A 26,479-nucleotide genomic window follows, 5' to 3' on the forward strand; every position below is an offset into this window, starting at 1 on the left:
TGGCTCAGCATGAGCCTGAGAAGATGTAGGCGTACCTTTTGCTGTCAGCAGCAGTCCTGCCACCAGACACAGCCCAACATCAAAGATAACCTGAAGATGAACATAGCCAGATTTTAATGTCCGTTTGAGCACCTGTATCAACCCGAACGTGAGGCCACTCTGCACCTGGCCTTGCATGCAAGTGTACCTAAAATTCTTATGTTCACGTTCATTAGTTAGGTTGGATGTGCCCTGCAAACAAATGAGACCTTATTGATTCCATCTCACAAAAGGAACAAGGTAGGAAGAAAGCTACAAGGAGGATAATTTTAAGTCATTCTGTATTTATTGGTATTCAATTTATTTTTCCCAGAGAGAAGACATACAGTCTGATGTATCCCATTTTAATAAATCCTCTGCTTCTGGATTTACATCCTGAATTTCTGTGACCTCTAATTAAGGCTCAGTACCATCACACAGTGGTTAAAATTATTCCCTGAGATCATGAAGGCTGTGCTTTTAGCCACAGAATATTTTGCCTTACCAAAATTCAGGAGAAAACAGAAAACAGGAAGTCTTTTGGTAGTAGAAGAGGCAGGCAACTTAGGTAGAATTCCTGAGAAAAAGTGTAGAGTCAATTAATCCACTAATTAATATTTCCCTGACTGTGAACTATTATATGTTCAATATCGCTAAACATTCTAAAAGGGAAATTCATTTTATTGCCTAGAAAGACACTTTATCACAGTGCTGTGTGCAGAGCATCTTGACTTTTGCTAACTGCCAGAGTCATCATGATGCCTCAGTTTCCAATAAAATGCAGAGTTAGTACCAGTGGATGTGGGAAAAAGAAATCCAGATATGGATGATGAGAAAAAATGGTTATTACATTTAGTGCTTAGTCAGGCCTGCAGTGTTTTTCAGAATGGTTTGAAGTCAGAACAGCTCATGATCCTCCACAAGTAGGAACGGCAGAGACACCTCCTGGATTATCACCTCAAACCCCAGCCAGATCAGCACACCAAAGCATAAGGCAAACGGACATCAGCCAGTGTCTTCCAGTGTTGGTGCACGGACAGTCCATTTTGAAGGGGATGGGGCTCCCAGCAGCCCCTTCTGGGTTTCGAGAAACTACATTCCGGGAAGGAGCCAGCTCTCCAGGATAGGCTGCTCTTGCATTGTCATGGTTCCTCCGCCCACCCATCCCCCTGAAATGGCACAATGGAATGACTGTGTTCTCTATTGAGGACTTCCCTTTTTAAAAATAAACAAGCAAAAGTTTCCCTGATCTGACCCATATTCAATAGTGGGAGAAGGCAGCCAGTCCCGGGGTGGGGAGTGGGAAAGGAAGCCAGGCGTCAGGCAAACACACTCAGGGACGACGTGCAGGACAGTGTGCAGGCCTCTGAAGACAGAAAAGTGAAAGGAAAGCTGAGCGTCGGTGGGCTGTGGCACTCCCAGATCATCATTCCATGGACACACGATTTCCTTTCTTAGGTTTTCTTGCAGTATTTCTGACAGGCTTTTGCCATATCCTTCAAGAAGTTAGGAACACCATTCTACAAAACAAAGGAGACTGTCACTTCTGTGTCTTCATGGTCATTACTCCTGATTCTTTAGGCTATGGCAAAGGTAAACAAAGATGACTCTGAGAATGATAAATATGACAATAGGGTCCCTGTCTGATTTCTACAGAACATGACAGAAGACCCAAGGCACAGGTGAGACTAGATAGCAGGGGACACTGTTACATATCTTGGTTTTTGCTAGTAAAAAGATAAGATGATTTTGAGAGACTATTTTTTGAAAAGAAAAAACACAGGAAATGGTATTGGGTTGGATTTTTGGGATTCTAACCTAGTAATCATAGAAAGGACTTTTTTTTTTTTTAAGATTTTATTTATTTATTTGACAGAGAGATCACAAGTAGGTGGAGAGGCAGGCAGAGAGAGAGAGAGAGGAGGAAGCAGGCTCCCCGCTGAGCAGAGAGCCCGATGTGGGGCTCAATCCCAGGACCCCGGGATCATGACCTGAGCCGAAGGCAGAGGCTTTAACCTACTGAGCCACCCAGGCACCCCAGAAAGGACTTCTTTTACAGAATTAGGAAATGGTGAGGGTATGGGGCAAAAGGTAGACTATGTTATTTCTTAGTTAGTGCTGAGCATTGTGCAAGACATTCCCCAGACACTTCCTTACTTGCCACTACTCTACAGGGTGGTAATACCCATCCGCATTTTCCACAGGGAAGAAATCAACAGCTTCCCTAGATTATACAGACAGAAGCAGGACAAGGACTCAAAATCACACGTGTTTGACTCAAAGCCTGTGCGCTTTGCACACTCCCAGGGAATGTGCTGAGCCCTCCCAGCAGTAAGTAGGACTCCTACAAAGCACTGAATGGTTCCCGTAAAGCCAGGTTCTCCAGTAGTCTCCAGCAATCTGGCCCCTACTACAGTCCCCTCTCCTTACAGAGAAACAAAACAACAACAATAACAAAACTGGAGGCTTCCAAGCTTGGACACATCTGGTTGTCTCTCGAGCCAGGTTGGCCTCTCAGATTCCTCCCTCCATAAGCAGACAGAGGTTCAAAAGGCACCATTTTTCATTTTTCCTACAAGGAAAAGTCTACTATCCGGAGGATGCAGAGAGTGATCCTGGCAGGGTCTTGCTGGTAGGGAGGGTCTAACATTCCAGCTAAGGATTCTTCTCTTTTGTCCCAGCCTTCACATCCTGGGTGTTGGCCACCGAGTCCCAACTGCAGTCACTCAACCAAGGTGCTTCATAAAAGAGCCTCATTAGGCCTGAGACACAGTGTCTGTTTGGTCTGACAGCCCTGTGGGCTAAGTCAACATTTGTCAAACACACTTCCCCCCTCCTGCCTCCTGGGATCTCACCTTGGCGACCCAATTAATGAGCCAGGAAGGAATTTGGCCACCCGGGTTATCGAAGTAATACATGAAAACTAGAAAGGAAAATCAGGAGGAGGAAAAATGTTAGAAAGACAACAATAAACCCTGCAAAGATTGTCCCTCTATCTTCAGGTCCCAGAAGTAAGGAGGGAGGGAACATGGGATTCAGGAGAACTTCTCTCCTCTGCCTTGCCTCCCAGAATATGTTTATATGTATGTGTGTGGGTGTATATACACACACACACATATATATACACACACATTTTTGAAAACATAGCCACATGCACATTTTGCTGCTACTTATTAAATGCCTGTCAAGTGCTAGACACTTGGATATAGTCTCTCATTTAATCATTTCTCTCATTAATTACCTTAATAGTACAAGGGAGTTGGTAAGATTAAACCCCCACTTATAAAGGACAACATGAAAACTCAGAGCAGTTGGGTGGCATGTCCAAGGTGACAGATCTGAACAGCTTCAGAATTATGCTTCAGACATTGCCTCACACACAAAGCCACACTGATTCCCGTAGGGCGAGTGGCTGGCTGCCCCTGCTCTACTCGCAGCTTTTCTCCGTGCAGGCTGGAACTCGAGGCAGGCAGGTCCTGAGTCTGCTGAGCAGGAGCTCTGTCCTCAGGGGCAGTCATGCCAGCCCCCTTGCCACCCCACCCCCGAGGCCCAATGTATGTATCCCCAGGACTAACCTGAAGTGAATTTCTACACCTTGTGGTTTGATTTCCTCTGGGTAATGCAGGAGTCAATAAAGAATGGGTTGAGTCAGATTTAAACATCTACTGTGCACTCAAGCCAGGTTTCTGGGGGTGAACTAAGTCTCACCCCAGGTTTTGATTCCTTGTTTGTTTTATACTCATGCCCATTCTCTGACCTCAGAGAATAAGCATCATGCATTTTACATGCCTAACAGTCAGTATGGCCTACATATGGTGGCCCCAGCTGCTTTGCCAACACGCTCCCCAGCTTTACCTTTGCTCCCTTTCTTGCCATCACTCTTGATCACCAGGCTCTGCTTATACTGATTCACCCGGACCACACCAGACCTCTCAGGAATCTGAGGCACAGAGGTGCTCTGGGCCAGGACTACATGGATCTTCTGCCCGTCCATGTCCAGGTCTCGCCGCTGCCGGATGTAGATGTACTATACTGTTAGTCAAGGCATGATATCAATGCCAGCATTTCAGATGGACGAAAGGAAACCCTACAAGCCAGAAGCAAAGTGAGATGATTCTATTCCTCCCAACTGACCCTTGCTCCCTTTAATATTCCTTCATTTCTCAGCCCTGTGTCCCTACCTGCACTGAAAGACTGTGCCCCATATACAACCTGATATTCTCATTTGACAACATGCATTACCTACTTGGGAATGATTCCTTGATGCTTTCAATTATACAGGGAAACTACTCCTTTCTCTAAGAAGGCACTATGAGATACGAGGGACTGCTTGCTCACCAGTGGTGTGATTCTGCATTTGTTACTCAACCTTTCTGAAGTGGAGTTTTCCTCTGTGGGAAAAGGGGGCTATATTGCCCAGCGGGCAAGCTTGGTGGAGGCACTGGAGAAAGACTGGGGCAGAATAAGTACTCAGTACAACACTGGGGTCATTCCACTTTGTCCTGCCCTCCCGCAAAGCTCTAGTTAGTGACCTCTATGCACAGAGGATGGTCAAGCAATGTTACTTACACCTGGTGGTCAGAGGAAGAGCATGAGAACCTGAGTATTTAGTAGGCAGAAGTCCTCTCTGGGTTAACATTGGTTAACCACCAAGAATAACCAAGCCATTTCATCTCTATAAACACAGAGCACTCACTATATCTATGATACTGTAATAGGGAAGGTAACTGACTCCTAAGAAACAGTGAGAGTTACCATCTATTAAGCCCTTACCAAAAGCCTTACATATAGCATCAGCTTTGATTCTGAAAAGGTCCCTCTGAATTTGGTGTAAGTATCCTCATCTTACAGATAACAATATTGAAGCTCCAAGAAGTAAAGAAATTTGCCAAAGATCCCATCGCTCAACTGGAACCTAAGTGCAAACCCAGATCTGACTCCAAAACCTAGCTAGACTTTCATAGCTGGACAGACCTCAACAGAATTTTAGGTTTCACACTAGAAGGAATTCAAAGCCTAAACAATAATAATTTTTTTAAAAATTCTAAGTATGGGACGCCTGGGTGGCTCAGTTGGTTGAGTGGCTGCCTTCAGCTCAGGTCATGATCCCAGCGTCCTGGGATCCAGTCCTCCATCGGGCTCCTTGCTCTGCAGGGAGCCTGCTTCTCCCTCTGCCACTCTGTCTGCCTGTGCTCACTCTCTCTCTCTCTGACAAATAAATAAAATCTTAAAAAAAAAAATTCTAAGTATAACGTAATACACTCACTGTAACAGCAGCAACCATAGCCCCATGCCACCACAGAATCTCTGCAGCACCCACAGGTCCCAGCCCTCACTCAGGCACCCTGCAGGATATGCTACTGCCCCCGACTCTGGGGACGTACGAGTAAAGTTCTTAAATGTTTTGCGGGAGATGCGGGAGATATGATGTTGCTTTGGCTCTGGATTTCTGACATCAAGACCTTTTACTTTTTCCTCACAACAAAAATTGTCCTGCTTTCTCTCAAAACTTGCTCATCTCATGTGACAGGTATCACATGACACTTCATTGAGGAAAAATCAACCTGATATATTGATTAAAACTTGGCAGAGTCTTCAAAAAGTTGGAAGGTCCAGCCTACCAGAGGGCTTATGACCAGAGAACCACCAGTTCACTGAGGCCCAGAGAAGTGAAGGGACTTCCAAAGTCACACAACAAATCAGAGAATGAGCTCACATTCAGTCTGGGATCTTTGGCTCCAAATGAATGTTCTTTTCCTCTGCACTGTTCTCTGTTCTCAAAAATTTAACCACTAGTGGAGAGACATGCATATAGGAAGATTAAAAAACTCATCATCAGGTTGTGTGGTATTGGAAAACCAAATATATAGAACTTGAAGTAGTCCCAAGTGTCTACCCCTAAGACCTAACCATCAGTGTCACACTGAGGTCAGAGAGATGGGATCATGGTCACCGCCTGATCAAGGTCGCCACCTCTGGAAATAACTGGATGTGCTTCCAAACCTGCCTCTGCCACCCACTAGTTGTTAACCAGAGCAAACTTCTGGACTTCTCTTTGCCTCAGTTTCCTTAACTGTGAAATGAGGATGATGGTACTTACTTTGCACAGATGTTGGCAGGATCAGGGAAAACCACATAAAATCTAAGGGATTACTTAATCCACAATTTGTTGAAATACATACCATATGTTGTACAAACTACCTAGCAGTATGTGAACAAGAAATAAGCCCTTATGGAGTTTATAATCTAGTTGGGACCAAGGAAAACACATAGACTTAGACACAAAAACACATAAAAACAATATACATAAAACACAGCAACACGTTCCTTCTCCTTCTAGAGAATAATTATGTAGGAAATAACAGACTTATACAAAGCCAAAGCTAGAAGAGATCCCAGTGATCATCCAGTTGGGTGATTTCCAAACTTTTTTTTTAATCCACACAACCCTTTGTTGACAGGATCTTCTGTGGAAATTCAGTGTATAACATACTCTGCTGCTGTGATTGAAGAGGACAGTGAATGAGTGGAAATCTCACCTATGAGTCCTCCTGCCCCCTCCGTGCCTGTCCTCAGATTTGCATCCCCTTTCCTAGGCTAGTCCTGAGAGGGCTTCTTAGAACCTTGGAATGTCAGCTAAAATTTCCCACATTCCATTCAACTGTTTTAATGGTAAATGAGGGGAAGAAACATACACCCAATCTGCAGAGCCAACAGTCAAGTAGGGATCATGTGGGATCAATAAAACAGGAGGGGAGAAGGGGAGAGCTGGAAAGTGGGGGCCTGACTTCTAGTTCCCACTTGGCCAATAATCATCTATACTTACACCTCCATCACTTTATCTCTCTGGGTGCCCACTTCTACCTCTGGATTGAGGGAATGTATTAAACACTCTATAAAAAGTTCTTTCCAGGTCCCCAATTCTGTGGCCCCAAAATTTCAAGCCTTAGAACCTCTCAGGAAAGTTTGAGCTGCCCTCCAGGACCACAATCACAGAGGCTCCACATGGTCAAGCCCAGACATCACACACTGAGGTCTCCAGAAGTCACACAAGAAGCAACAGTTTTAGCATATGCTTCTACAAGAATCAAGGACAATGCTGTCCACACCTGCTGGGCATGCTACCATTGGGCTATGGCCAAGGGGCACAAGAAACACTTAGAAAGGGTTATTTGGGAAGAAAAGAAAAGGGCAGGGGAAAAAAAAAAAAAAGAAACACTTAGAAAGCCAAGTAGGAAGGATACGTCTCTGTTGGACATGGGAAAAGGGTACTTCACTTGCCAGTAGACCACGGTTTCTCCATTGTATTCGCTTTCATAGAGTTCTAAGGAGAACAAAAGAAGTTAATGTATCTGGAGCTTCTGGGCTCCCATTAACAAGCCTAGGTATGATGACCTCTGAGGATATGATAAACCACTAACTTGTAAGGCACAGAATTCTAGAAAAAATCAGACATTCATTAATGCCAAAAGCTTACTGCCCAACGGCAGAGTCTAGTAGACATAAAAACACAATAAAAAAGTAAAACTCAGCAAAACATGTGCACTGTATAGCACAAGCAAGATTCCCAAAAAGAATGCAATAAAACAAAATCAGGCATCCAAAAACAAATGTTCAGGTTTTAAAATCAGGGCAACCACCAGATGTCACTAGAATCCCAATAGTTTTGCTTTTGAGACCTTCTCTCTTTAGATTTCTTGACCTTTTACAACTAGCCTGGGACTGAGTCACCCAGTCTAGTGTGCTCAGCTGGGAAAAGAATGTTCCAGGGATGGCAGTATCCTTCCTCAACAGCTAGGAAGTGGCATAACTGTGGCAAACCCTGAGTTTCTTCCTTCTCTCCTATTTCTTTACATTTTACCACAGCTCTAAGGACCAGAATTCCTTAATATTCCATCATTATATTGTGTGCAAATAGCAGCTGACTCTCAGTTGGAGAAAGCAAAGGAATTCAATGACAAGCACACCCCCTGACCCCAAGCTGTGCAGTAAGCTTCAAACTAACCATTTAGAGAAGGAGCTAAGCCAAGGCTGCTGAAATAACCATGAGAACAGCTCATGGTTGAGGAGCTCCTGAAGGGGAAATGCATTATTTAATTCCGCTTTTTAAAGAAAATCTATTAGAAGCAAGTCATGGATTAAACAGCTTGCCAGGGCACTGGTGCCACAGGAGGCTAAAGACAGCCCTTGAGAGGAAGGGATAAGTGGACATGTTACCTTTGCATGCTCAACATCACCTCCCCCTTCCCGGACCAACAATCCCAATTCTCCCCCAGGGCATCATCCTTCCCCTCCTCCTTACTATGTGGTTTAAGCAGGACTCACTCAGCATTAATTTCAGGGCAGGAAAATGAGCAAGACATGGCCCAGTCATTTGTTCAGGGATGGTGCATCTGGCCAGGGCCTTGCCTTGTCACTCTAACAAGTTTGGGGAAAAAAGTGGTTCAGTAAAGGCTCTCAGGTAACTCACAAATGTCTAGAAGGACCAGAGTTAGGCTTAGAACCTGAGGATTGTACCAGAGAAGCCAAGCTACTGTTGTGACTAGACTAGACACCCTAGCGTGAATGGCTGATGCCATGTACCAAACATCAGAGGCTCTGTGGTATCTCTTCCAACATCAGATACCTTAGCCCTACCATCACCAGAAAATTGATCGTGGTGCTGCCTGCTTGCTCATGTTGTTCTCTCTCAAACTGAAGCTGCGTGTTGTCTTATTGGCAACATCTGTATTACACCACTGAACCTTGGCTGCTAAGGAGACTGGGACGGAGAACATCTGGTTTATCCCTTAAATAGAGGAGCATCACAATTCACCCCAAATAGGAATGGTATTTGAAAACACTAAGAGACCAAAACCATGACAAACATCCACAGGATGCCATGACAGCAAATTGTGGGAATCTGGCTGCCACGAGTAGAAAAGTGGAATGTTCGTTTCTGTTCCTGTGGGGTTATTTATATGGTGAGACTATAAGCCTGGATCATCTGGGGGCCATCTTTGCCATGATATAACAATCTGCCTGAGAATTGGGTCAACTCAGAAGAAAACTGAATCCAGATGGAGAAAGCATTTAAACATTAGATGCAGTGTCCTGGAGGTCAGAAACCCCTGGACTTTTCAATGCCATGAACCGATACTCTTTTTCCTTTTCTCACACTGGCATTTGTTAAGTTCTTGTTGCTTGCAACCAAGCATCCTGACTCTGGCAAGAATCTTTCCAGTGCCCCGGGGCTAGTTCTGCAGTTCTAGTTCTCCGTGACGGAATCGCGGACGCCACTCCCAGCTCTAAGTGACAGGAGGATCACCTCTTTCGTGCCTTTCCTAGTTGTCCATCGCTTTCAGGGTCAAATCTAAGCACTGTAGCCTGGTGGCCAAGCTGGGCCCCTGGGGATCTGACCTTCCTCCCACCCTAGCTCTAGATTCTGCTACCCTAACAACCCAATAAAACCAAGTTGCTCAGTTTTTGAACATGCTGTGCTGTTTCATGCCTTCCTTGCTTTACTCATGCTGTTCCCTGGGCCTCAAATGTCCTCGAACCACTCACCCCCTTACCCTCTCAGCTTCTCACTTTCTCTCCTATACATGTTTTGTGTTTGTTGTTGTTGTTGCTTGCATTCCTGTTGTTTATAAAACTTTGATTCAAGTTCCAAAACAAAGCTTGGACACTACCTCCTCCAAGAAGCCTTCTGTGACTACTTGGATATATGGGTTGATGACAAAATTACAGTGAGAACAAAGTAGGCCTCGGAGCAAACTGAAGAATGGCATTTGAGAGTATGCAAGGAATCATAAAGGCATGTTTCAGCCTAGGATTCAAGACTTTCATGCCAAAATTAAAAATGAAACAGTAGAGATCAAACCTGTTGCTTTCTACTGGCTAGAATAACAACAGATTCGACTTTCTAGATGACTTTAAAAAACAATAAGTCGGGGCGCCTGGGTGGCTCAGTGGGTTAAGCCTCTGACTTTGGCTCAGGTCATGATCTCGGGGTCCTGGGATCGAGCCCTGCATGGGGCTCTCTGCTCAGCAGGGAGCCTGCTTCCCCCTTTCTCTCTGACTGCCTTTCTGCCTACTTGTGATCTCTGTCCCTCTCTCTCTACTAAATAAATAAATAAAATCTTTAAAAAAAAAATAAGTGTCACTCACCTTTAACATATTGGTCCCACTGTTTTCTGTAGTCTAAGTCCATATAGATATCTGCCAGCACAGCCGGTGGGCAATCGTCCAGAATACCAAAGACTTTATACGCATAAAGTCCAGTCTGCTATAAAAACAGAACAGGCAGAAATAACCTATTGATTCCCAAATTGAGAGACAGCTGGGTTACACAGCATATGAAAAACAGCTGTACGTGCAACACTATTAGTGATTACATCCTCTGTGGTCTTGGTGACATGATGATGAAAAAGCAGATGAGGTTCCTGCTCTCATGAGTCTTATATTTGCTTGTAGACATTGGTGGTGGTAGTGGCTATAAATGCTATCTAGGAAATTTGAATAGAATATTAGGAAAGTTCTATATTTAGTGGTGCCTGGATTGGTGGGGAGGGGTTTCCCTATGTAATTAGGTGGTCAGGAAAGGCTTCTATGAGAGATAACCTTTATCAGAACATCTTATTCTAAATATTAGTAGCCAGCCAGCCATGGAAAATTAAGGAAAACTCATTCCTGGTAGGGAGAAGGCCCTCTGACTGATGGACTGGCATGCTGAAAGAACAGAAAGTCACAGGGTCCAGAGAACTATGGATGGGGGGAGAATGGTCGGAGCTGAGTTCACAGAGGTAATGGGAGGCAGACTTCAAAAAGGCTTTGTAAACCAGGGTAAGGGATAAGGATTTTGTTCTAACTACTAAGGAAAACCAATGAATGACTTTATTTTTTTTTTTTTTTAAGATTTTATTTATTTATTTGTCAGAGAGAGTGAGCACAGGCAGACAGAGAGGCAGGCAAGGCAGAGGGAGAAGCAGGCTCCCTGCTGAGCAAGGAGCCCAATGTGGGACTCGATCCCAGGACACTGGGATCATGACCTGAGCCGAAGGCAGCCGCTTAACCAACTGAGCCACCCAGGCGTCCCAACCAATGAATGACTTTAAATGGGGGGAATAATAAATAAAGAGATGATTCTTGCTGCTTGGTAGAAAGTAATCATAAGGGAGCAAGGCGATGGATTTGAAGACCAGTGTAATGGTCCAGATAAGAGATGATGGGGATCTGAACGAGGAGGTGACAACGTGATGGAGAGAAGTCCAGTGATTTAGGGATATATTTAGAAGTAATGTTAGCAGGAAGTGCTGGCAGATTGCCTGTGGGTAAAGAGAAAAAGAAGAATTACGTCTTAGAACCTCTGCTTGAGCACCCAGCGTGGGAGCTCCATGCTCTAAGACAGAGAAAAGTTGGGAAGAGGTGATTTGTGGGCTGTGGGAAAATCAAGAATTCTACTTTTCAGTTTGAGATGCTCATTAAACATCCCAGTGAGAGTGTCATATAGGCATCTAGCATTCAGGGGACAGGTTACTATTTTGGACATCCACAGGTGATAATGAAACCCAACACATTGGTTTTATCAATTCCAAGACAAAATTTTCAACAACTTCTTTTTTATTTAAGGAATGTGCATATAAAGGAAATAACAGCAGTGTCAAATCACATTACTCCCCTTTATTCAGGGGGGGAAAAAAACATTTCTAGATTTGAAAGTATAAGAGAGTTCCCCCCCCCTTTTTTTTTTTTTCAGGTGAGGCCATATCCTCCTTCGTGAGGGTTCTGGGCTGGAGTAGGCCATGCTACACATTTCATTATCTATCCAACAGCAGCTAACAATTCCTGACTCTCCCCTTGCCTAAAGGCTCTATCCCTAAGATTAAACCAAAGGCTTTTAGATTAATTTCCATGCAAAAGCAAATAAAAACGATGCTTTTAGAATGACACATTATTCCGCATGCTAAAGAAATGTTATTGACTAGTAGAACATGAATAAAACTATCCTCTTAAACCCAATGCCAAGGAGTTACGTGAAGTCAAGAGGTAAACATGGTGAAGCTTTCTAGAGATCATGAGGCTGCAAGTGCTTCCTGTCTCAGGGAGTATAACCCAGGGAAAAACACGTCCCAGTTTAGGAATCTCACAGATACGTTAAAATACCTGGTAAGAAATGGAAGATGGCATTGGAACTGAATTCATAAAATTCTTCCAGATCTAGAAGTATATGACTTTATACCCAGGGTTTCCAACCAGCAAATGACAAACTAGTAGATCTGAACCCCTCATGGGCTGTGCCATAGATACCCCAAAGGAAGGGTAGACATCAGGAGAAACATCTTCTCTCTTCTGTCCTTTCCCCTACACATATAGGAAGATAGTGAGGGTTTATACATACCCACTTGTTTATAAACCATCTTTGGAAGAGAGAACATTAGTTCCCTGTTCAAACATATTGGGGCCCCACTTTCTGTACACACTGACTGAGCAAAAGGGATAAATATGTGTTGAGATGGTCATCTCAGCTCACATGAGTTAACTGGTTATCTGGATAAATTAAGACAAACTGTTTCTTAAAGTGGTTCCCTTCCCCCTTCTGAATTTAGTCACTGACCTAAGTGACCTCAGTCCTATACATCTTACAAAAAAGAAAAACAGAAAGCCCTCTTAGGAAGAGAAAAATAGAACAATGTGATTTACGTGAATACAGAAGAATGAACTATTGTTACAATTTCCTTTAAACACTCCCTTCGTGGCAGAACTGAGAAATGCCAGGACTCCAGAGGAACAAAATACTTGGTACCACTTCCCTCATCTACCAGTTAAATGTTCTTTTCAAGTAATGTAGAAGCCACCCAAATTCTTGGATCAAGGCACTTTTTCACCCATTATTTCTTTCTAAAAAGGATCTCAGCAAATTGTCTTTAAAAAATGAATTTTTTATAACTGTAGAAATAATATTCATTATAGGAGAAGTAGAATATGCCAAAAAAAATAGAGTAAGGAAAATAAAAATGGCATGTAACTGCATAATCCACAAAGACCTACTTTAATATTTGACATATTTAAGCACATAAATACTTGTGTATGTTACAAAATGGGAATTATACGGTTTGAACTTGTATTCTTATTTTTAACAAGCTATGGAGAGAACAAACCTAATTTAATTCTTCTCGTGAGTCAACATTCCCAATATTTTTAAAATATAAATATTCCTGGAATAATCTATCATTTCATATGGACCAAGTTTGTCCATAATTCTAATTTTTTCATTATGAAAACTTCCTTAGAAGTTTGGGGGTAGAGAGTATTACCATTTTAAGGTTCTTTATGCTTTTTATAAACCTTTAAGAAGTTTGTACCAATTTATACTCTTGCCAGTAGCACAGGAGCATCTCAAAAGGATTGGGTACCATTGTTTATACAAACAATTTGATAGGGAAAAGCATGAAACTTAGCTTGATTTGGGCAAAGTTTTTATTACTGATGTGTAAGGTCTCCTTAAAATTGGAAGATGGGGAGGAGAAGTGAGCTGGGGGAAATCGGAGGGGGAGACAACCATGCAAGACTGTGGACTCTGAGAAACAAACTGAGAGTTTTGGAGCGGGGAGGGGTGGGGGGTTGGGTGAGCCTGGTGGTGGGTATTAAGGAGGGCATGTATTGCATGGAGCACTGGGTGTGATGCATAAACAATGAATTTTGGGACACACAGAAAAAAATTAAATTTAAAAAAATTAGAAATAAAATCTTTCTGCATATATGTCTCTAAAATTACTAGTACTTCAATAAATCATTCCAAAAAAGTTTAGGCAAGAGGTTACTGCCTTTCCTGAAGCTCCTCCAGAAACCATTTCTAAGCATGTCTCCATTTCTTTATCATGTTGTAAAACACAGTGTATACTTTTGTAATGCTCCATTTATAAATAGTAAAAATTATTCAGTGGTAGAGAATCAGTAAATATCTTCTGTAGAATACAATAACCAGAAGAAACAGAAGATTTCGCATAGCCTACAGTACCTTCTTTCTTGCTAAGAGAACCTCTGTGGCAGTATACACAGCTAACTTTGCTGGTCTCTTATGCAGGTTTGAATATGGATGTTTGGAGCTACAGCAGCTGTTTTGTAATGAAGAGGTAACCAACATGAGGAAAAAGACGCAAGCGTTTTACTGGCATCACTGATCAGCTACACCAGTGCCAGCAACCACTGACTTCTGCCCTACTTTTTTTTTTTTTAAATTAACATATAATGTATTATTTGTTTCAGGGCTACAGGTCTGTGATTGATCAGTCTTACACAAATCACAGCACTCCCCATAGCACATACCCTCCCAGATGTCCATCACCCAGCCACCCCATCCCTCCTACGCCCCTCCCCTCCAGCAACCCTCAATTTGTTTTCTGAGATTAAGAGTCTCCTATGGTTTGTTTCCCTCTCTGGTTTCATCTTGCTTCATTTTTCCCTCCCTTCCCCTATGATCCTCTGTCTTGTTTCTCAAATTCCTCATATCAGGGAGATCATATGATAATTGTCTTTCTCTGATTGACTTATTTCGCTCAGCATAAAACCCTCTAGTTCTCTCCACATCATTGCAAGTGGCAAGATTTCAGTTTTTTGGTGGCTGCATAGTATTCCATTGTGTGTGTGTGTGTGTGTGTGTGTGTGTGTGTGTATACACTCACACACACACCACATCTTTATCCATTCATCTGTTGATGGACATCTAGACCCTTTCCATAGTTTGGCTATTGTGGACATCGCTGCTATGAATATTCGGGTGCACGTGCCCCTTCGGATCACTACCTTTGTATCTTTAAGGCAGACGTCCAGTAGTGCGATTGCTGGGTCATAGGGTAACTCTATTTTCAACTTTTTGAGGAAACCCTATACTGTTTTCCAGAGTTCTGCCCTACTTAAGTGAGAAAAATAAACCCCATTGAATTACTGTTAGTACAGTTTCCTGTGGTATTGCAATGATAAATATAAGAGAGGAAGATTTGTGTCATAAGATTCATATTTATATTGTGAGTCACATGGGTGCTTACCATGTAGACTTAGACCACCCTTCAAAGTAAATCTGCCCATAAAGTACACCATACCAGATAAATACCAAAAAGTCTTAAGTATATCCTATTCAAACTCAGAAAAGAAAAAGAAAAAACTGACCTATAGAGGAACATACATGTGGATTACACCAGGCATCTCATCAGAAACCATCCATGTAAAAAAAGAGTGGAGTAAAATATATAGTATACTGAAAGTAAAAAGCCATCAATTTGAATTCTATATCCAATGAAACTGTCCTTCAAAAGTGAAGGAGAAATAAATTTTTCAGACAGATAAAAACTGAAGGAATTCATCAGCAGAAACCTATTCTGGAAGAAATATTAAAAGATATTCAAAGAAAAAAAATGATAAGTCAGGAACTCAGATCTACATAACAGAAAAAGTACCTGTTTCATTGTCTTCAAGCTTCTTCAAGGTATGAACTTTGTCTTACTCATCAGGTACCACCAGGGCTTAGCATAATGCCAGGTACACGACAGGTCCTAAAGACCACTTGAATGAGTACATGGACAAATAATTTGGAGTTTTCTTTTCATTAACCCAAAGGTAGCTATGGAAACATGTCTATCCTAAACTAAATGGCAAGATAAGGTTGTTAGGTCTATCTCTAAGCTTTTTTGGGTCTTAAAAACACATTAAAAGTCCCAGGCTAAAATTCAAAGATTCACATTTGCATGGATGCTCCTTTTTTTATATATATAATTTTTTTAAAGATTTTATTTATCCATTGGAGAGAGAGAGTGAGAGAAAGCAGGAGAAGGGAGAAGGTCAGAGGGAGGAGCAGACTCCCCGTGGAGCTGGGAGCCCTATGCAGGATTTGATCCCCGGACTGGAATCATGACCTGAGCTGAAGGCAGTTACTCAACCAACTGAGCTGCCCAGGTGCCCCGGATGCTCCCTTTCTTACAAGAATATATTCATTTGTGGGGCACCTGAGTGGCTCGGAGCCCTGCGTTGGGTTCCCTGTCCAGCGGGAAGCCTGCTTCTCCCTCTCCCACTCCCCCTGCTTGTGTTCCCTCTTCTGCTGTCTCTCTGTCAAAATAAATTAAAAAAAAAAAATATATATATATATATATATATATATTCATTTGCATAATTCCTCTGAAGGATAAACTAGCCTCACAAAATAATGTCAGGGGACGGTGAGCTTGTGAAAAACAAACTATTTCCACTGGAGGTCCACTAGAATTCTCCTTCAGCCCACACACAGTGACTCTGATGTCAACAGAAGGTTGGAAGACCAAGCAAGAACCTTATTTCACTCTCAATTGCTCCAATTCAGCCCTGGGTCACCCTGATATTGGTATGGTATCATGATCAAGGATCCAGAATGTCCAGATCCTTACTGACAAGTCACTTCTCCTCTCAAAGGGTGCCCAAGGCCCAATGACAATCAGAGTTTTATTAATAGTCACCTCCTGTGAACCCCATATAGGAATTTGATGAAAGACAGGGTGAGGGCACAAAGCTTGGCTTATATCTAGAGACAGAGGGGGGGTCCTACTCACCCCTCTACCCTCATCCCCCCAATTTAAATCTTGGGACCAACATTCTCATACAGTCTCATACCACATGTTCATCCTGAGAGAAGTGAGGAGGGGAAGACCTGAGGCTCTGACACATCCATCCAGTTGTGTGCTCAGGAAGATGGAAAAGGATGAGGGAGAGAGAGTATGAGCAAGAGAGCATAAGAGCTGGCCTCCATCTCTACCAGGTAGAAGAGTGCCACACATGGGTGCTCTGCACTCAGAATGGCCCACTAGTAAAATATGACTTGGTAAGTGTCTCAGGTTCAATAACTATTCTATCACTCATGGTGGTAACTCCTCTTCCCTTAGCAGAGAGGCAGAAGGGTGAGAGAAGGGGCAGAACCATCCTATCATCTGGGAGACACTCATGACGCAAATCAGATTATGATATCTCCTGTGGGGGTGGTACTGAAAACTTTTCATCCATGGAGATAAATCTGTTCTTGTGGGAGTTTAATCTGTGTTTCCCTCTGAAAGGCCAGACTTTCTCTTACTCAGCCTGGCTAAACACAATTTTCCTAAGAGTGCTGGGGTTTTGTAATTCAGTAGGTGCACAGCATTGAAAAGAACAGTTCCTGGAAAAGGTCTGCTCCTCACCACACTCTGATTAGAAGACCTGATTAAAGGACAGAGGCACAATGCAGACAGTCCCTTCGCACAGTACCACACATTCAGACTTATTAATGTTAAGAAGTCAAGCCATTAACCAGATCAGCTCAGACCACTATTCGCTTGGTCTAAATTGAGGATGTGAAGCTCCAGACTGCTTTCAGACTGTTGGCATGTCATAAGGTCTACTGGGATGGTAACACAGCCCAAAGCTCCAACAAGACCTGACTGTAGATCACTGGGAATGCTTTTGTAAGTGGCCTATGGCCCTTCTCTACCAGTGGGACTGACTGCTCAGCACAGCTCAGAGGTCAACATTCACTCCCAAGTGGCTACTAACTTAAAAATCAAGAAGAGTGAGACTTCAATTGGACGTTGCTTTTGTCTTACAATATTCCTTTTTTCCACTCTCACCTTTCCGTTTCTACATCTTCTGTAAGGTACTCCCCTCCTCTTGACATCAGAACCCCCACCCTCCGTCCCCCAACACCATGCTGGATGTCCCATACATCGGTGATACTCAACGTGTAGTCCCTGGACTGGTAGCTTCAGCAGCACTTGGCAACTGGTTAGAAATAAAACACCAACAGAAGAAGAAAAAAGAAATATAATGCAAACTTTCATGCCCCATACCAATCCACTGAACCAGAAACTGGGAGTGGAGTCTGGATTCTGAATTTTAACAGACCCTGTGGGTGATTCTGCTGCATGCTGAAGTCTGAGTACCACACTGCCATATATCATTTCATTTCATGACTGTTGAGAGGTCAGTATCATCCTGAAAGGTAAATACTGCCCTTGTTTTGTAAGAAAAAGTAACTTTATCACCCTGCTAAAAAGTGGGGCCTGGCTTCTGGATAGTTTCCAACCATAGCTTTACCTATCTGTATCCTTCTGGCTCTCCCAGGAAAACACGGCAAGCTCAGCCTGGCTCAGAGACTCACACTCAGCGTTCCCTCCACCACGGTGATTTAAAACCCAGCATGTCCATTTGAATCTCATGGGAAGCCTTAATGTTAAAAACAACAACAACAAATCATTTTATTATGAAGCATTTCAAACACACACAAAAGTAGGGGGGGGGGGAAGTAGATGAGCCCCAATAATGAAAGGAGAATTTTTCCAAAGGACTACCCAAGCCCCAACCTAGATCAATTAAACCTGGGATTCCAGGATGGGGTGGTCATGTCTTTATAGCTTCCTGGGTGATTCTAATGTGCGTGAGCTTTGACAAACATTGTCTGGTACGTTTCTGCTCCAGAAAGTTGCATTTCCCACTTCATTCCTATCTCCACTCAAATGTTAACCTCTGCAGAGGGGCTCTCCAGATTCCCTTATCTTAAACACATCATATCACACACAGCTACCACTGCCACACCACCTCTCTATCCCTTCATCCCAGTTTACTTTATTCATAGCATGTTTCACCCAACATTTCATTATATACCATGCGTTTATTCTCATCAGTGAGTGTCATTCGTTCAAACAGTGGGTGCGTCTTCCTGTTCACTGCTTATCCCCAGTGCCTTGTAAGGGATGGGAGGCACCTGACGAATATTCTCTGAATGAAAAGACGAATGATAGTGGACATAATGGGGATTTTAACCCAGGACAAGCTGCTTCCAAAACCCATGTTCTTCCCATAATACCACATGGCAGCTTTGGGCTGGTTTCCCCCAGTCTCCAGAAAGTAGTTCTTGCCTTGAACCAAGCTGTAAATCTGGTGCTGAGCTTACCAAAGCAGGCTGGTTCGTGTCTAGTTACCAGTCACAAGGTCTCGTGCTGCTCACTTCACAACTCTGGGTCTTATTTCCATCTATAAAATAGGTAAATAAGCCTGTCCCTACCTACCTTCCAGATTGGTTTACAGGGATAAAGGAAACTTACACGTGACAGCATTAAATTAAATCACCATGTAAAGATAAGTTATTCATATTACCACCTGGGGAGAAGAAAAAGAGAAAAGAGAATGGAAACAGAGCAGGCAAAGGGAGTACAGAAAAGAAGTGAATGGAAAAGATGATGGTGTTGGACAGAATGGTTTCAAAGAAACTTTCAAAGCCCCAAAATTCTGTGATTTAATAGGAAAGGATGAAATTAAAAAGTATCAAAATACTGTATATCGAAAGTAGCCATCTGTCCAAGAACATGATTCAGAATTAGTTATCTACTTTTAAAAAAAGCTATAATCTTTTTTAATTTTAAAATACAATTTAATTGTTACAGTGGAAAACTCAAATGCCTCTATACTTACTTCAGCCTTTTCAAAACATGTAATAATAGATCATCATCAGAGCTCACGATGGACCAACATAAATGGCTAAACATGATCCAGATGTAGGCCTGGCTTTATTACAATGGGGATACTCATCTACAGAATATGGTCCTTGGGGCACCTGAGTGGCTCAGTCTGTTAAGTGTCTGCCTTTGGCCCAGGGTCCTGGGATGGAGCCCTGTATCTGACTCCCTGCTCAGCAGGAGGTGTGCTTCTCCCTCTCCCTCTGGACCTCCCCCACTGCTTGTGCACGTGCACTCTCTCTCTGTCTCTCTCTCTGTCTCTCTCTCTCTCAGTCAAATAAATAAATAAATAAATAAAAATCTTAAAAAAAAAAAGAACATGCTCCTTACACAAGTCATGGTAAACACTTTGATAAAGAGGGTCCCTTTTGCATGGGCACTACATGTAAATTTACTCCTGCAAAACTCGAGCAACCCAAGAAGATTTACCAGATTACCCATCTCAGTTTCCCTTTATGGGTCTTACAGATGCCAAGAAAAATTAGAGTAATTAGGGGTACCTGGGTGGCTCAGTGGGTTATGCCCCTGCCTTCGGCTCAGGTCATGGTCTCAGGGTCCTGGGATCAGGCCCCGCATCGGGCTCTCTGCTCAGTGGGGAGCCTGCTTCCCCCTCTCTCTGTCTGCCTCTCTGCCTACTTGTGATCTCTCTCTCTGTCAAATGAATAAATAAAATCTTAAAAAAAAATTAGAGTAATTAACAAGAAAATGGAGAAAGACAGAGGGGGGATTCAAGGCACTCATCTCAATAGAGTCAAAATCTTTAGATGGCTCTTTAGAAATAGGACGGATGAAGCAGATATTGATGGAGTTGAGGTAAAAGGCTTAATACAGCATCTTCAAAAGTTAGGGACCCCCTGGTGGCCCTTTAACATTAAAGGGTCCCAGATAAGTCCACTCTGTTTATCCCAGTTGTTAGAAAGCAAAGACTACAGTAAAAAACCTTACCAGGACTCACCTGCACAAATGGTCAGGTAGATTAATCAAAATGAAGATTGACAGAGGGGCCCCAGTCTTCTGGTCTGACCTCCAGCTTGACCTTGGGCCTGAGGACCCAAGGCCATATGCACTCATGTGGGTAAAATGGCTTGGGTGGGTAGAAGAAAAGACATGTAACAGTAACATGAAGAGTGAATTAAACACCACTGGTGCATAAGACAGATAAAGGGCTTTGGGGCAGATAGGTACAGGTCTACCCAGAGTGTGGGGCAAGGTGATTTCACTTTTGATAAGGTAGGGTATTCAGATGAAAAGATTTCTTAACTAGAAATTAGAGGGAATTCTTTTCCAGGAGGAAGGTAAAACATGGGAGTCAACCTGGAAAGAAAATGAAGCTTTAAGCAAAGTGGGCCAGGCAGCAAATAATGCTGCTAGAATCCAGTAAGGATTCTAGGAAAGGGCTCATACCCTGACCCAACAGAGCCTCTTGCTATTTTAATACAGATGGAATTCAAAGTGGCCATGGATGGCCCTTCACCCTAGCTGCTGAGGCCCAAGGGCACACCTACTAGAATCCCATGGCCCTTTAAACTTTAGAGCGGTTACCTGGGAGCAGCTGTGATTTACATCAGTGTACCATGAACCCCTCATCATAGAGCCGGTTGAAATAAGACATATACTATGCTTAGTAGGGGTGGGAGCTATTCTAAAGACCACTGATATCCTCCCCACCAGAGGGAAGCGGGCCCTGCTACAGAAAAATACACAATGAAAACAATACACAGTACAAAGCCAGGCACTGCCTCAGCTCACAGGCACAAAAGCAAAAGAGCACAGGTCCATTGGAGGGGTAAAGAGTAGAGTGGTGTGGGCTGGCTAGAGGACAGGGGATGTGCAGATGAGTCAGGGACATAAAGCTGGAAATGTAAGTTGGAACCAAACTAGTTCAGTACAGGCAACAATTTCTGACAGTACAGCTTACCATTTTCCCAACTTTACAAAAGCAATATAAATTCAGCAGAAACTGTACTTCGAGTTTGGAATTTTCATCTTTCCCAGGGCTAGTGATATGTGGTACAGTACCTTCTCCTGTTGCTGGGCAGGGGCTGTGAGCCACAGAGTCGACAACTGATACAACTGTTCTGCACCCATACGATCATTGTTTTTCATTTTCAGTACGCTATTCAATAAATTATATGATACTCAACACTTCAGTATAAAACAAGTTTTGTGTTAGATGTTTTAGCCCAACTGTAGGCTAATGAAAGCATTCTGAGCACAATAAGGATCAGCTACGCTAAGCTATGATGTTTAGTAGGGGAAGTGTATCAAATGCATTTTTGACTTAAGATATTTTCAACTTATGATGAGTTTATCAGGATGTAAACCCATCATAAAGTGAGAAAGATCTATATAGCCTACCTGGCAGCATTTGCCTTCTTTCAGAGAGGGAGAGCAGGAAGGAGCCTATTTATAGCACAGGTCTGGAAGTGGACCGCTGAGCTCTGATTCCAGTTCAAACCCCCAGCAATCAACCTCTCCACATACTCCTTTTCATATAGGTAAAAAGGTGATAATTACACTATCTTACATTAAGGCTGACGTGAGGCTACTAGGTATCTATTCACAGGATACAAAGTGCTGACTGGAAGAGGCACATGCAGCCCAATGTCTACGGCAGCATTATTAGCATAGCCAAAATATGGAAAGAGCCCAAATGTCCATGGACTGATGAATGGACAAAGAAGATGTGGTAAATATACACAAAGAACTATTACTCAGCCATCAAAAAGAATGAAATCTTGGAGAGGTGTTATTTCTGTTCAGCCCCTATTTACTCCAGCTACAGCATGATGTTTATTCACAACGACTGCAAGGTGTTCAGATTCTGTAAATCCAAGTGTCATAAAAACTTTAAAAAGAAGCAGAATCCTCGCAAGTTCAGGTGGACTAAAGCATTCTGTAAAGCAGCTGGTAAAGAGCTTACAGTGGATAATCCGTCTGAATTTGAAAAACATAGAAATGAACCTGTCAAATACCAGCAAGAGCTGTGGAATAAAACTACTGTTGCAATGAAGAGAGTTGAAGAGATCAAACAGAAGCACCAAGCTAAATTTATAATGAACGGATTAAAGAAAAATAAAGAACTAGAGAAAGTTCAGGACATCAAAGAAGTCAAGCAAAACACTCATCTTATCCGGGCCCCTCCTGCAGGCAAAGAAAAGCACCTGGAAGAAAAAATGGTGCAGAAATTACAACAGGATGTGGACATGGAAGATGTTTTTTTTTTTTAAATCTCACTAACGCTATAAGTGCTTTTGAAAATCTCCTTAGGAGACTAAGAACTTCTAAATCATCAATTTATATTTTAAGTAAGGTCACTCAAATGAAAGGTAATTAAAAACACGTCTCTCCAACGTGGATGGAACTAGAGGGTATTATGCTGAGCGAAATAAGTCAATCGGAAAAAGACAACTATCATATGATCTCCCTGATATGAGGAAGTGGAGAAGCAACGTGGGGGATTTGGGGGTAGGAAAAGAATAAATGAAACAAGATGGGATTGGGAGACAAACCATAAGAGACTCTTAATCTCACAAAACAAACTGAGGGTTGCAGGGGGAGGGGGGAGTGATGGGACATTGGGGAGGGTGTGTGCTGTGGTGAGTGCTGTGAAGTGTGTAAACCTGGTGATTCACAGACCTGTACCCCTGGGGCTAATAATACATTATGTGTTTATAAAAAAATTTAAAAATTATATTTTTTAAAAAACACGTCTCTCCTACATTGCTGTCATGGATGTTAGATTGCATCTCCATTGTTAAACCCACTCAGAGTTGCATTTATGTAAGTCATCAAAATTCTCTTTGTAAATACAAGTGTGGACATAAAATGGTCCTGCCACTTAGATAGTGGCACTAGGCAGATTTATGTTTACCAACGACAAAAATTCATGGCTAGCAATATGTAAAATAAATTTTCTTTGCAGTAAAAAAAAAAAAAAAAAAGAATGAATGAAATCTTGCCATTTGCAACAATATGAATGGAACTAGAGTGTATTAGGCTAAGCGAAATAAGTTCAAGAAAGACAAATATCATGATTTCATTCATGTAGAATTTAAGAAACAAAAGAGATGAACAAAGGGAAAGGCAAGGAAAAATAAAAACAGAGGGTGGCAAACCATAAGAGAGTCTGTAGTTAAGAGACTGGGGCTGCTGGAGGGGAGGTAGGTAGGAGGATAGGCTACATGGGTGATGGAGGGTACTTACTAGGATGAGTACTGGGTGTTGAATGTGAGTAATAAATTACTAAACTGTACTCCTGAAACCAATACTACAGTATATTCAAGTTAACTAACTTGAATTTGAATAAAATAAAAATTAAAAAAAATTAAAAAGACTGATGTGGAGAGTAGGTCAATACCTATAAAGCACTTAAGCACTTCCTGGAACATAAGAAAGCCTGCAATGTGTGAGCTATTACACTAGATATTCTTAGCATTAATTCTGCAACCAACAGTGCCACTGAAAGCAGAGGGGTTAAGACCACAGGTTCTCCTTCAGGTGCCTAAGCAGACTGTAACACGTAGGAGGGAAGGGATCAGAGAGGTGGAAGGCCAGGAAACTAGTTAAAGAGGTCACAGCAGTTCTAGGTGAGAGGTAGCATCTGAAGTGGCAGCCACAAAGAAGAGGGAAGGGAAGTGGGCCAGCTATCAGAATGTCTGAGCAGTCACATTGACAAAAACTGGCAAATGCCTGAATGTGGCTGGTAAGGAAAATGAAATAGAAGAATAAAGGATTTTGTCTGAAAAGATGTCCATTTTTGCACCAAGCCAACACTCTGAAATTACACTCAGTAATTAATTCTGCCTGCTATGGGCTGTGAGCTTGTTCATCTTGTACACCCTATGGCTCTGCCACACACACACTCAGAATGTCTCCCTACTTCTCTGCCAGGAAGCCTTGATTTCACTTACCCTGCCTAAAGGTGACTTTTTAACCCGTGCGTCATGCAGTTGCTATCACAGTGTAACTGATAATAGATCTCAGGTGCACTGCAATCTTTCCACCTGGATAGCCTGCTACCTAGTTTCAAAGCTAGCTACCTGGTTTCAAAGGCCTCTGGGAGTACCTGGCGACTTGCTTAATAACCAACTCCATTCCTCCTGCTCTTTAAATTAATCTTTCTCCCTAAAGCTTCAGACTAAAGTATTAAGTGCATCTTGCAAAGATGCGGCAGCCGTGAAAAGAAACAAGCCACTAAAATGGGAGATGACAGTAGCTTCCTTCCCAGGCACGCTGCTCGGCACTCACACTATCATCCTGCACACCCACCCAGTCTCCGAGAAGTCCAGTCTCCTTGCCACCTGTATGCAAACCCTAAGGTTTCCCCACCCCCACCAACACAAACACACACACACCCCAGTGGCACCCACCCGGGAGGGGTATCTACGTCCCTTGCAGGAAAGTGCATGGGGCCAAGACTCAGGAAACCCACGTTTTAACTCCACGCTTAAGTTCCAGAGGACCACTCCCACTCGGCCCTCAGACCTGAGGTTGAATTGGATGCCCTCCCAGCGGCAGGGGGCAGTCAGCTGCAGGCACTGCCCCCTGTGTTCGCTCCTCCCAGCTCCGCGTGACCAACTCAGGTCCTGACTTCCGCGGCCGGAGCCCCACACTCCCCCGGGAAGCGTGCCCCAGGCGAGCGATAGCCCAGGCTCCTCCAGCGGGCCAGGTGCTACCTCGTCCAGCCGCCTGTAGATTTTGAAACCTTCGTGCTCCATCAGCAGCTCCCAGTCATTCCCGACCCGCCCGAACTGCTGGAGCTCGTCACAGGCCTTCTGGAACTGCTCCTCGGAGAAGCCTCCAAACGCACACTCCATCTTTCTACCGCCCCGGGTTGTCCGCCTGCCGGCGAGGCCGCTGACCTCTGGGGTGTGCGTTCGGGGCGGGCCGAGAGGGTGGTCCAGCGTGATTGGCAGGGAATAGAGGCATGACGGGGAGCTAGCAGGACTACGGGGAAGGAGGAGCCTGGGGGGGAGGTGTGGTCACGGGGGGGCGGGCTCAGAGAGGCGGGCGGGGCTGAGCAGGAGTCTGCAAGGATGGAAGGGAAGTAAAATCGGAAAAATACTGGACTGGATCGTGAGGGAGGATAGAGGGGCTGGGGAAGTGAGGAGGCCTCTCGACGGAAGGGAAATGAAAGAAACTAATGTCACATCAGAAACCTCTCCGTAGCCCATCTCATACTCCTCCCCACCCCCATACCCTCCAAACCTGCTTGGGTGTCCCTCCTTTATCTTCTCTGAAGAAGGTAGGGAAAGTCTTTGAAGCTATGGGTACACACGGGGGGTGAGATGGACAGAGCAGATATCCTTGAAAATCTCAAGCATGCTAGATGCTAGCATGAGTGCTATTCAAGGATCAGATGCTAAAACTGAATGCTTGAAGATCTTTTTGTTCCCTCAGACTCTGGGGTATTACTGTATGTCCTACCAGCGCACTGCATTTGGCTTTGGATAAAGTAGGCAGTTTAAATAATATAACACCACATGGGTGCCAATAAATTCTGAAAGCTCATGTTTCCTAATCCATAAAATGGGGTAAGAACTGTGCAACCAGTGAGAATTGAGGAGGTGACACTATAATATAAACCCAGAACACGTTTGCCCATGTTTGGGCAATGCCTATCAAAGTAAGTAAATTTCAATAAAAAATTGCACTTATTTTACATTACTATATTGAAATGTTTCTCCTTCTAAACGTAAAGACTTGAAATTGAGGACAAACTATGTTCATGCCAATTTCCAAGAAGAGAAATAAGATCAGATGTGGCAGTACAGATAAGTTACTCTTTTATTCAATTCAGTGCTGGTTCTGTTTTGTTTTATGAGGATGGGAGGAGGGATGTGGTATTTTCCTAGACTGCATGCACAAGAGATGAGAGACATACTTTCCTAGTGTTTTTAGAATACTTTTTAAGTTCTCTCTTCTTTATATAAACTGTATTAAAACTAAAATGCAATTGCTTGAATAGAGCAATT

At 43.1% G+C, this 26,479-nt stretch overlaps 2 protein-coding genes across 2 annotated transcripts; one reads left to right on the forward strand and one right to left on the reverse strand.

Moving 5' to 3' along the window:
- Positions 1-310: 310 nt before the first annotated feature.
- On the reverse strand, positions 311-25,354 carry PCTP (phosphatidylcholine transfer protein). Its single transcript, XM_080827401.1, has 6 exons — positions 25,181-25,354; positions 10,168-10,285; positions 7,263-7,342; positions 3,874-4,045; positions 2,874-2,941; positions 311-1,538 (listed from the first exon to the last, which is right to left on the reverse strand). Exons 1-6 carry the CDS (start codon positions 25,319-25,321, stop codon positions 1,473-1,475), a joined length of 645 nt encoding a protein of 214 aa, XP_080683527.1. The 5' UTR covers positions 25,322-25,354; the 3' UTR covers positions 311-1,472.
- LOC308356535 (putative ribosome biogenesis protein RLP24) lies at positions 11,185-25,078 on the forward strand (the record flags this gene model as incomplete). Its single annotated transcript, XM_080825591.1, has 5 exons — positions 11,185-11,252; positions 14,084-14,132; positions 22,208-22,717; positions 24,636-24,807; positions 24,957-25,078. 5 exons carry the CDS (start codon positions 11,185-11,187, stop codon positions 25,076-25,078), a joined length of 921 nt encoding a protein of 306 aa, XP_080681717.1.
- Positions 25,355-26,479: the final 1,125 nt, after the last annotated feature.

Source organism: Martes martes (assembly GCF_963455335.1).
Source record: "Martes martes genome assembly, chromosome: 16".
NCBI lineage: Eukaryota > Metazoa > Chordata > Mammalia > Carnivora > Mustelidae > Martes > Martes martes.